The 12,860-nt window shown below is 42.5% G+C and overlaps 1 protein-coding gene across 1 annotated transcript in view; it reads right to left on the reverse strand.

The window, feature by feature from the left end:
• Positions 1 to 8,640, reverse strand: part of espl1 (extra spindle pole bodies like 1, separase) — a 28,803-nt gene extending 20,163 nt beyond the window's left edge. The window contains exons 1-8 of the mRNA XM_020489856.2: positions 8,448 to 8,640; positions 8,255 to 8,343; positions 7,647 to 7,949; positions 6,768 to 7,511; positions 6,561 to 6,662; positions 6,268 to 6,379; positions 5,931 to 6,058; positions 4,827 to 5,026 (exon numbers count right to left, since the gene is read on the reverse strand). Of these exons, the coding sequence (XP_020345445.1) occupies positions 4,827 to 5,026; positions 5,931 to 6,058; positions 6,268 to 6,379; positions 6,561 to 6,662; positions 6,768 to 7,511; positions 7,647 to 7,949; positions 8,255 to 8,341 (1,676 nt within the window). The 5' untranslated portion in view covers positions 8,342 to 8,343; positions 8,448 to 8,640. The remainder of the gene's footprint in view (positions 1 to 4,826; positions 5,027 to 5,930; positions 6,059 to 6,267; positions 6,380 to 6,560; positions 6,663 to 6,767; positions 7,512 to 7,646; positions 7,950 to 8,254; positions 8,344 to 8,447) is intronic.
• Between the last annotated feature and the right edge of the window lie 4,220 nt (positions 8,641 to 12,860).

Below are 12,860 nucleotides of genomic sequence, written 5' to 3' on the forward strand. Positions count from 1 at the left end.
CGCCCCAATAGGTCCACTGACGATGCAATCGCCATCAAACTGCACACTGCTCTATCCTATCTGAACAAGAGGAATACCTCTGTAAAAATCCTGTTCATTGACTCCAGCTCAGCATTTAACACCATATTATCCTCCAAACTCATCATTAAGCTTGAGACCCTGGGTCTCGACCCCGCCCTGTGCAACTGTATCACCGCCTGGTACAGCAACTGCACCGCCCTCAAACGCAAGGCTCTCCAGAGGGTAGCACGGCGCATCATCAGGGGCAATATACCTGCCCTGCAGGACACATACAGCAGACGATGTCACAGGAAGGCTAAAAAGATGTTTACATATTATATTATATTACTCATCTCTATATACTGTATTCTATACCATCCAACACTGGATTCATTAAAAATCCTACAATGTGATTTTCTGGAATTTTTTTTCTCATTTTGTCTGTCATAGTTGAAGTGTACCTATGATGAAAATTACAGGCCTCTCATCTTTTTAAGTGGGCGAACTTGCACAATTGGTGGCCGACTAAATAATTTTTTGCCCCACTGTAGATATACATACTTTAAGAATATACCTTTATTATTCCCCACAAACCCTACTACCCTTCCCCCAATTGGAGTAAAACTAATAAACACTTAGGCATCTAAATAAAACATTTTACAGACAAGCCATTTTAAAATTGTTATTTTGTTTGTTTTTAGTCCTACCTCTATTTATGATGTCCATCCAGTTTGATTTCTATTTGTAACTGTGCTATTTCAAATTTTCTGAACCTATATACACATTTTGCAGATCCTGTATGTTTTACATTGGTTATCTTGTTATTAATCAAACCCTTCAGCTACATTCAACCTCTCATCTATCTCTCAACAACATCCATTTTGGATTTCTATTTGCCAGATATATTTTTCAACTGTGCTGTGATGCTTCAAAAGTACTAAACCTTTCTATTCTCATAGCTTCTACAGATTATTTTTTTATTTAGAAACATTTGCTAAAATAATTATATTATATTTTGATTGACTATGGCTTTTCAAATCACCCAGTATTGCCATCTGCAGCATTAGTACTAGACAAATGTTGCAATTATTCAGCCATTCCTGGACCTGTGACCAAAAACAAGCTACATATGGACAATACCAAGATAAATTATCTGCAGAGCTGGGAAGATTGATATATATATATATCAATATATATATATATATATATATATATATATATATATAGATATATATATATATATATATATATATATATATATATATATATATATATATATATATATATATATATATATATATATATATATGGGGATGCATTCTATTGGTTGCAAGAATTTTGTATAGGAATCTAATTTGAATTTTGTATAGTAATCTAAATTGAATTTTGTATAGTAATCTAAATTGAATTTTGTATAGTAATCTAAATTGAATTTTGTATAGTAATCTAAATTGAATTTTGTATAGTAATCTAAATTGAATTTTGTATAGTAATCTAAATTGAAAAATTCAAAGTTTTGAATATGGCGTTGTTTTGCATATCAATTCATAAACCATGTGCCATGGAATGGGTACATCGAAAATCTCTTCCCAAATCTCTTGCAATTTATATGGTACAGCTATCAGTTTTGCGGTCCTTAAATAAAAACATATACCAATTTCATTTATCACACTTTTCTTTAACCATTTTAGTTCCTTACAGGGCCGACATACTTTTTTCCCTTTCTACTTGCCTCTTCCATTTTTGTGGTAATGCTGCAATTAATTGGTTGTAATTTGGGGTAGAGCAGACATTTCCATATGTCTGTGTTAGCTGCATGTGTGACATAACACCACCAGTCCTATTTATGATATAATTCACTAAGATACCTTTTAAAACATTTTCTTTCAAAAATGTTTAATTTCTTTTATCAATTAGTAAATTTGAGTTTAACCACAATATTTGTTATATTATTTGTTCTATCTTTTCAGGTGGATCAAACTGAAATTGCAACCAACTTTCTAAGGCTTGTTTAAAAAAATAACAATATTTGAGATGATTTCCTTTTCAAAACAACCCAAAGAGAGATGTAATCTGAATAAAGGGAAAGGGCCATTCTTGAACATAGGATGAGACATTCCTACCAATTTACTAGAGAACCAGTTTGGATTTAGTGGGGCAAAAAAGTATTTAGTCAGCCACCAATTGTGAAAGTTCTCCCACTTAAAAAGATGAGAGGCCTGTAATTTTCATCATAGGTACATGTCAACTATGACAGACAAAATGAGAAGGAAAAAAAAATCTGGAAAATCACATTGTAGGATTTTTAATTAATGTATTTGCAAATTATGGTGGAAAATAAGTATTTGGTCACCTACAAACAAGCAAGATTTCTGGCTCTCACAGACCTGTAACTTCTTCTTTAAGAGGCTCCTCTGTCCTCCACTCGTTACCTGTATTAATGGCACCTGTTTGAACTTGTTATCAGTATAAAAGACACCTGTCCACAACCTCAAACAGTCACACTCCAAACTCCACTATGTCCAAGACCAAAGAGCTGTCAAAGGACACCAGAAACAAAATTGTAGACCTGCACCAGGCTGGGAAGACTGAATCTGCAATAGGTAAGCAGCTTGGTTTGAAGCAATCAACTGTGGAAGCAATTATTAGGAAATGGAAGCCATACAAGGCCACTGATCATCTCCCTAGAGCTAGGGCTCCACGCAAGATCTCACCCCGTGGGGTCAAAATGATCACAAGAACGGTGAGCAAAAATCCCAGAACCACACAGGGGGACCTATTGAATGACCTGCAGAGAGCTGGGACCAAAGTAACAAAGCCTACCATCAGTAACACACTACGCCGCCAGGGACTCAAATCCTGCAGTGCCAGACGTGTCCCCCTGCTTAAGCCAGTACATGTCCAGGCCCGTTTGAAGTTTGCTAGAGAGCATTTGGATGATCCAGAAGAAGATTGGGAGAATGTCATATGGTCAGATGAAACCAAAATATAACTTTTTGGTATAAACTCAACTCGTCGTGTTTGGAGGACAAAGAATGCTGAGTTGCATCCAAAGAACACCATACCTACTGTGAAGCTTTGGGGCTGTTTTTCTGCAAAGGGACCAGGACGACTGATCCGTGTAAAGGAAAGAATGGGGCCATGTATCCTGAGATTTTTTGTGAAAACCTCCTTCCATCAGCAAGGGCATTGAAGATGAAACGTGGCTGGTTCTTTCAGCATGACAATGATCCCAAACACACCGCCCGGGCAACAGAGTGGCTTCTTAAGAAGCATTTCAAGGTCCTGGAATGGCCTAGCCAGTCTCCAGATCTCAACCCCATAGAAAATCTTTGGAGGGAGTTGAAAGTCCGTGTTGCCCAGCAACAGCCCCAAAACATCACTGCTCTAGAGGAGATCTGCATGGAGGAACGGGCCAAAATACCAGCAACAGTGTGTGAAAACCTTGTGAAGACTTACAGAAAACGTTTGACCTCTGTCATTGCCAACAAAGGGTATATAACAAAGCATTGAGATAAACTTTTGTTATTCACCAAAATACTTATTTTCCACCATAAATTGTGATTTTTCCACAAATACAGGTACATTTGAGATTTTTGGTTCCAACCACCGTGTCCTTGTGAGATGCAGAGTAAGTGAAAGGATGATCTCCGCATGTGCGGTTCCCACAGTGAAACATGGAGGTGTGACGGTGCTTTGCTGGTTACACTGTCTGATTTACTTAGAATTCAAGGCACACTTAATCAGCATGGCTACCACAGCATTCTGCAGCTTTATGCCATCCCATCTGGTTTGCGCTTAGTGGGACAATCATTTGTTTTTCAACAGGACAATGACCCAACACACCTCCAGGCTGTGTAAGGGCTACCAAGAAGGAGGCTGATGGAGTGTTGCATCAGATGACCAGGCCTCCAAAAATCACCTGACCTCAAACGAATTGAAAAGGTTTGGGATGAGTTGGACTGCATAGTGAAGGAAAAGCAGCCAACAAGTGCTCAGCATCTGGGAACTCCTTCAAGACTGTTGGAAAAGCAAGGCCTCCCGGGTGGCGCAGTGGTTAAGGGCCACCAGAGACTCTGGGTTCGCGCCCAGGCTCTGTCGCAACCGGCCACGACCGGGAGGTCCGTGGGGCGACATACAATTGGCCTAGTGTCGTCCGGGTTAGGGAGGGCTTGGCCGGTAGGGATATCCTTGTCTCATCGCGCACCAGCGACTCCTGTGGCGGGCCAGGCGCAGTGCACCCTAACCAAGGTTGCCAGGTGCACGGTGTTTCCTCAGACACATTGGTGCGGCTGGCTTCCGGGTTGGATGCGCGCTGTGTGGGGTGGTTGGGTTGTGTATCGGAGGACGCTTGACGTTCGGGAGTTTTTTTTCTTTTTTTTCTTAAAGACTGTTGGAAAAGCATTCCAGGTGAAGCTGGTTGAGAGAATGCTAAGAGTGTGCAAAGCTGTCAAGGCAAAGGGTGGCTACTTTGAAGAATCTAAAATATATTTTGATTTGTTCAATACTTATGGTTACTACATGATTCCATATCTTATTTCATAGTTTTGACATCGTCACTATTATTCTACAATGTAGAAAATAGTAAAAATAAAGAAAAACCCTTGAATGAGCAGGTTCTGAAACTTTGACCGGTAGTTTGAGACAAATAATATTTGTTTTTAAATTGTGTGGCAATGGCAGAAATAGCCTTCAACTTAAGCTCATATATGCATAGAAAATGCAAAAGTGGTTATGCTATTTAGCAGCAGCCCAGTGAAGGATGAGGAAAATCTGATGTGAAGACGAGAGCTCATGGCTCGGTCACGTCTCTGAGTGTAGCTTACCTGAGGCGTGTGTCCTCCTGACCAGCCCGGGCGGCGTCAGCCTTGGTCCTGACCCACAGGGACACAGGTTCCGTCATGTGCTGAGTGAGCCGCTCCCCCGGCCCCAGGGTCTGCAGCCACAGGATGACCCAGTCCAGCGCCCGCTCCAGATGACTACCACGCCTCGAGCTCTGCACCGCCAGCATGAAGGCCCGGCTCAACTAAAGGGGAAATAGATGACTATTCAGATTACATAATAGAAACAAATTACATTTGTAATAAATAGTGCTTTTTATAGCACTTTTTGCAATTCTCCAAGCACTTTATATGAAAGCCATCCACCCACCAAAAACTATACTGAACAGAAATAAAAACGCAACAGTTTCAACTATTTTACGGAGTTAGTTCATAAGGAAAATCTGTCAATTGAAATCAAATATATTAGGCCCTAATCTATGGATTTCACATGACTGGGCAGGGGTAAGCCCACCCACTTGGGAGCCAGACCCAGCCAATCAGAATGAGTTTTTCCCCACAAAAGGGCTTTATTCCAGATAGAAAAACTCCTGTTTCATCAGCTGTCCGGGTGGCTGGTCTCAGACGATCCCACAGGTTTAGAAGCCAGAAGTGGAGGTCCTGGGCTGGTGTGGTTACACGTGGTCTGTGAGGCTGGTTGGACGTACTGCAAAATCCTCTAAAACAATGTAGGTGGCTTATGGTAGAGAAATGTACATTACATTCTCTGGCAACTGCTCTGGTGGACATTCCTGCAGTCAGCATGCCAATCACACACGCCATCAAACTTGAGACATCTGTGGAATTGTGTTGTGTGACAACTGCACATTTCAGAGTGGGCTTTTATTGTCCCCAGCACAAGGTGTACCTGCATAATGATAATGCGGTTTAAATCAGCTTATTGATATGCCACACCTGTCAGGTGGATGGATTATCTTGGCAAAGGAAAAATGCTCACTAACAAGGATGTAAACAAATTTGTGTACAACATTGAGAAATAAGCTTTTTGTTTGCATGGAACATTTCTGGGATCTTTTATTTCAGCTCACGAAACATGGGACCAACACTTTACACACAGTGAACCAATTAGATAGCGGGTGGGTATCTTACCCTGTCCACAGACAGAGAGGGGGGGCAGTTCTTGCATAGCTCTTGGCACAGGATCTCCACCAGGGTGAAGGCTTGGTCGTATAGCCGACGGTTATAAAGACCACACACCAGGTTACTGACCGCGGTCACTGAGGAGATGAAGTGACACAGAGTCAGATAGGGAGGCAAGAGGGAGAATATTATTATAATAATCGATAACGTAGATTTAATGTAAAAGACACAAATTCACAAGAGCGTACAATGATATGGTGAGCATTTAACGGTTATCACAACATCTGCAGTACACTCTGGTAAGAAGCCTGTAAAAATGAGAAATCAGAGCTATCAGTTAGTATACCTGCTTTGATGAGGATGTTGTCACTGGGCAGCTTGCGTAGCTCAGTCATCATCCGGCCAGCTGTTGCCTGGCAGTACAGCAGTACTCTGTCCAGGGTCTCAGTATCTTCCAGCTACAATACATTTAATATATTGTGTCAACAGTCAAATAATGCACATGTCAAATCTAAATATCTTTACTAGCTACACTGACAGACCAGGGCTAAACGTGTACACCCGATGACTAGCAGCTACTGAAAGAGTACTTCTCTGTAACTTAAGGATAAAACTAGTTTGGGGTGAAACCCTCCTTACCTGTGAGGCCAGCATGCTCTCATAAGAAAACACAAAGCCTTGGTACATGCTGAAGCATAGGGACTGCTGAAGTCGGCTCTCCTCAGACTGTGATCCCAAGTCCTGTCCAGGGTGACACACACACAATGTAACATTTGTCAATCATCATTGACAGCAGAGATGTTCCCTAATGTTTTTTCTGGTCAATGATAAGTGAATGACACTAACCTTCTGTAATCTCTTCTGCATGAGTTCCTGATGCTCTTCCAGAAATGAGAACCAGGCCAGGAGCACAGCGCCACTTAGCCCCTTGCTCTGCCCTGCCTCCACTGCCCATACCACCAGACTGCACCCCTCCAGGATCACATGGGCCTCCCGGTCCCCAAGGGTGTTAGGGAGAGATCGGAGGGTCCGGGCACACTCTGTAAAAGCCTGTCCACTCTCCTCTCCGGAGCTCATGGAACGGTGGATGTCTACTGCCAGCCTGCCAAGCACCAGAGCTGGGCTGAGGCAGTCTGTTGAGTTCCTGACCTTTCCCAGGGCTCCACCCACCAGCCCTGCAGCTAGGCTCCAGAAACCTGCCTTAGACAGAAGCTTTGAGGTGATCAGCACCACCTCACAGAGTGTAGAGAGGCAGGGCCGCCCCGAAGGCTGCCCATCCCTGCCCCGTCCCCCAGCCCAGGGGGACAGGAGATGACGATGGGTCTCCTCCAAGATCAAGGAGGCATCCTCCTTAGTCAGGGTCCCACAGCCCTTCTCAAACTCAGTCAGGGCATCTTCCACGTATATGGGGGTTTTGGAGCAGGAGGGGGGTGAGGTTCTCTCCCTGTCCAGCAGCAGCAGGAAGCTCAGGGCTTGCAACTGGCAGCAGAATTTGTCCCTGGGGTTAAGGCAGGCACCGTCTTGTGCTGCAGAAAGTCCATTCCACAGTACAGCAAAGCAGCTGCGTACAAGCACACAGTAGTCTTCTGTCTATGGGGCACACAAGAGGAAGGAAGACACATTCAAAAAGAGATTGAGAAGACAATCAAAGATGATGTAAAAACAGCTGACTACAGTTACTATAATAGGAAGTACTGTACTAATACTCTATCATCCATCCTTTACCTGTGGAGCTGGAGCCAACCTCTGGTAGAGTAGGCTTCCCAAGTAGCTACATGGATGGTACACTCCCAAGGAGGCCAGTTTCTTGAGTACGTGAAAGGTGATTTTCTCCATATACAAAGGGGTGCTTTGCACACCGAGCTCCCCTGAGATGTCATACCCTCTGAGTGCAAGCTCCACCAGCTTTATGAGTCCAGTAATATGGTCACTGTCCAGGGGCCCAACTCCAAGTTGGTGATTACAGGCCCTGACAACTCGGTCATACAATGTTCGACCTTGTGGCCCAGGTCCATTTCTCATGTAAGTCTGTAGGAAATACAGGACAAAGTATGCAAATGAAACTTTTGGCCACAGCCGAGGCATTTATTATCCATAGTCAGAACATTGCTAGGTGGATATTTTACACCTACCAAACTAACTAAATTTAACTGATGAGATGACGAATGATGACGGAGTCCACTGAGACCAAGCAGGCGCTAGCTAGTAGCCACACTGCAGGGCAAGGTCAGTTGCAAAGATTAACTAGCTACAGTGGTTAGTAAACTAGCTAAATTAACAGTTAACGTTAGCTAGGTAGCCAATTGTCCTAACGTTAGCTAAAACACACTCACGTCTAATTCTTCATGTAGAACTCTTGTCTCTTTTGGACACGCTGTCCGTTTGATGTATTCGTCAACCTTTAAGCACTTCATTTTCATATCTGCAAAACAAATGAATGCATATTTTCGCTATTGAATAACGTTGGCTAGTTTTGCAGCTCAGTTAACGGTAACGTTAGCTAGCTTGCTAACGTTAGCTACTTACCACGTTAAACCGACAATTTATCCTCTTATCCTCGTCTTATACTACAGTTCTAACGAGTTTCTAAAATATTACATATAACATTTATCTTAAAAGGTAAAAAAAAGTCAAATGACAACCACAACACTCAAAGGCGAAAACTCGCGCACTGTATTTTAAAATATGTATCTAGCCAATCAGATTGCACATCCGCATACTTACTGAAGTCTCGCTGGGTAATGTAGTTCAAGAAATGTAAATCAGTATAACGTCTACAGATTTGTCATTGACCAATCACATTATGCTTTGCATTCCCATTGTGATTTGTCCCTACCTGACTAGTTACCACAGCCACAAAGTCATACACCACGTCCATTTCTTCAATTTATCCTCTTTAAATCACTTTTTTGTTTTAATACATTTTTACAATATCACAAATGTTGACTTTGTGACTGTGGTAACTCGTGGAAACCCTGCCTGAATCCATAGGAGGTACTGTAGTTTAAATGAGGGAGTTATATTAATGCTTCGGGTACGTGTTGATTACATTTGTTTTGAGAAGATGGACATAACCTACTGCAATCATTCTGGTTGAACACATTAAAATACTTTTTTTTGCACACAGTGATTTTGTGTGTGTGTGAGAGAGGGAGAAGGACACCTTTGGCCTTTACAGTCTTAGTATTCATCCTTGGTGAGACAGTCTTTACAAATAGTGTTGGTTGTCATCTCTGCCAGTGTGCATCATCAGGGTATCAGGAGATAGGAAGCCCACCTTCCTGCTCTGCCCCTCCAGCACTGTGACATCATATTTTCTGAAACAGTAAAGCTGTTGCTTGACTCAATACTGTGAAAGCTGCTAGCCATAGGTATTGCTATACTGCATATTGACTTCTTCCTTGCCAATGACGACTGTAATTTGAGGCATAATAGCCAATAACAGAGTTTAATTAGTTCATTGATTTGTCATGCCCAAGCCATAGCAATCAGTCTGCACAATTAACAAATTATTTTATTAGCGACCTGTGATATAGATATTGTCATACAGGTAGCACAGTTATACTTGTCCTGAGAATCACTGGTGTTCAAGAAACATGTTACAATTCACACAAAGTATTCCACTAGGTTTCCTTGATAATGGTTTCCAACATACGGTTGGCAGAACTTCACTGAGGAGCAAGAACATTTTTGTACTGTAATTCTATTTGCAGAATACCTTATTGAACATGTGAATAGTTTCTGGTAACAAAGTGGCACTGTCAATTTGACTGAACATAGTTTAGCAACAATGGATAAGTCTGCCCTTTTCTTCTTCATCAGTACAGTTAGAAACATTAGTAGCAGCATTGGGGACAAAGTGATATTCCTCCTCAGTTTCTCTCAGATATGGCGACAGGTCATCAGCTGGAACCACCTGCGAAAAAGTAGTGCATATTATGCAATGGTTAACATGTGTGGAAGCCTAAAACTGATTATGTACAACTCGTGTCAATTGCACTAGTCACAATTCAAATACCCTACTTTTTTATTGTTTGCAATAACTGTACGCTCCAAGCATTAATTCACTTATTAAGTAGTTATAGCACAGGTCGGGATGACAATTAACACACTGTTTCCCACTAGGACCAAGAATTAGGAACACTGAGCTAGACAGGCAGGACTGAGTTTGGGAAACTCTGAACTAGACTAAAGTCTATTGGCACAACTATTCCAGAAGAGGTCAGTCTAATGCACTAAGAGGGTCAAGGGCAAATGAAGGGTGAATATGACTATCTGCTTCCCGATTCACCACCCTTTATAAACATTGGATTTGTGTAGTCATTGGCTATAAAGGGAGCTTCCATCGTTTTAAAATCCATGGCAGTGCACACTTTGGGAGAAGGGTGGAAAATCAGGACATAAGCCTACCCTTGACCCCTAAGTCGACGTAAACTCTCATACAATCACCCTCATGGGCTTAAAAATATTAAAATGAATGGACTGATGGTGTAAGGAATATGGTGGAACTGCCTCCAGCCATGATTATACCATTGCTCTTAAGTCAATGAAAGGGAGTAACTAACGACCAATGGAAGAAGGGGGTTTAAGAAAAGGAGGATACCTAGTTAGTTATACAACTGAATGCATCTTCCACATTTAACACATTTAACCCCCGCACCTCTCTGAATCACACTGTATATAGACCTTCTTTTTTACTATTGTGTTATTGACTGTACGCATGTTTATTCCATGTGTAACTTTGTGTTGTTGTTTGTGTCGCACTGTTTTGCTTTATCTTGGCCAGGTCGCAGTTGTAAATGAGAATTTGTTCTCAACTAGCCTACCTGGATAAATAAAGGTGAAAAAAAAGGTTCTGGGCAAACTGCAAAATTACAGAGGATTTGTTCAGTCAGTCACTTCCATGAACACAGAAAACAGTTATTAGAAAAGCACAAACATAGAACACACAAATGTATAAAATAGAAAATGTACTGCAATCTACTGCAAAGATAGCCTGCAGAGTTCTGTATTACTATCTAAGTCTGTACCCAAACAATTTGAGCTTCTACTTGCATGCCCCTCTCAAAAAAATTTGAACTAGGAATAGATATAGTCCTTGGTTCACTCCAGACCTGTCTGCCCTTGACCAGCACAAAAATATCCTGTGGCGTTTTGCATTAGCATCGAATAGCCCCCGTGATATGCAACTTTTCAGGGAAGTTAGGAACAAATATACACAGGCAGTTAGAAAAGCTAAGGCAAGCTTTTTCAAACTGAAATTTGCATCCTGTAGTACTAAATCAAAAAAATTCTGGGACACTGTAAAGTCCATGGAGAATAAGAGCACCTCCTCCCAGCTGCCCACTACTCTGAGGCTAGGAAACACTGTCACCACCGATAAATCCACTATAATTGAGAATTTCAATAAGCATTTCTCTACGGCTGGCCATGCTTTCCACATGGCTACCCCTACCCCGGTCAACTGCCCGGCACCCTTCACCGCAACCCGCCAAAACCCCCACCATTTCGCTTTTACCCAAATCCAGATAGCTGATGTTCTGAAAGAGCTGCAAAATCTGGACCCCTAACAAATCAGCCGGGCTAGACAATCTGGACCCTCACTTTCTAAAATTATCTACCGAAATTGTTGCAACCCCTATTACTAGCCTGTTCAACCTCTCTTTCGTATCGTCTGAGATTCCCAAAGATTGGAAAGCTGCCGTGGTCATCCCCCTCTTCAAAGGGGGTGACACTCTAGACCCAAACTGCTACAGACCTATATCTATCCTACCCTGTCTTTCTAAGGTCTTCGAATGCCAAGTTAACAAACAGATTACTGACCATTTCGAATCCCACCATACCTTCTCCGTTATGCAATCTGGATTCAGAGCTGGTCATGGGTGCACCTCAGCCACGCACAAGGTTCTAAACGACATCATAACCGCCATCGATAAGAGACATTACTGTGCAGCCATATTCATCGACCTGGCCAAGGCTTTCAGACTCGACAGCCTTGGTTTCTCAAATGATTGTCTCGCCTGGTTTACCAACTACTTCTCTGATAGAGTCCAGTGTGTCTGTGCCTGTTGTCCGGACCTCTGACAGTCTCTATGGGTGTGCCACAGGGTTTAATTCTCGGGCCGACTCTCTTTTCTGTATACATCAATGATGTTGCTCTTGCTGCTGGTGATTCTCTGATCCACCTCTACGCAGACGACACCATTCTGTATACTTCTGGCCCTTCTTTGGACACTGTGTTAACTAACCTCCACACGAGCTTCAATGCCATACAACTCTCCTTCCGTGGCCTCCAACTGCTCTTAAACGCAAGCAAAACTAAATGCATGCTATTCAATCGATCACTGCCCGCACCTGCTCGCCCGTACAGCATCACTACTCTGGACGGCTCTGACTTAGAATACGTGGACAACTACAAATACCTGGGTGTCTGGTTAGACTGTAAACTCTCCTTCCAGACTCACATTAAGCATCTCCAATCCAAAATTAAATCTAGAATCGGCTTCCTATATCGCAACAAAGCATCCTTCACTCATGCTGCCAAACATACCCTCGTAAAACTGACCATTCTACCGATCCTCAACTTCGGTGATGTCATCTATAAAATAGCCTCCGACACTCTACTCAACAAACTGGATGCAGTCTATCACAGTGCCATCTGTTTTTTTAACCAAAGCCCCATACACTACCCACCATTGCGACCTGTACGCTCTCGTTGGTTGGCCCTCGCTTCATACTCATTTCCAAACCCACAGGCTACAGGTTATCTACAAGTCTCTGCTCGGTAAAGCCTCGCCTTATCTCAGTTCACTGGTCACCATAGCAGCACCCACTCGTAGCACGCGTTCCAGCAGGTATATCTCACTGGTCACCCCCAAAGCCAATTCCTCCTTTGGTCGTCTTTCCTTCCAGTTCTCTCAGTTTCCTTAACTTACCTCA

The sequence above is a fragment of the Oncorhynchus kisutch genome, linkage group LG1, assembly GCF_002021735.2.
Source record: "Oncorhynchus kisutch isolate 150728-3 linkage group LG1, Okis_V2, whole genome shotgun sequence".
NCBI classification, from domain to species: Eukaryota; Metazoa; Chordata; class Actinopteri; order Salmoniformes; family Salmonidae; genus Oncorhynchus; species Oncorhynchus kisutch.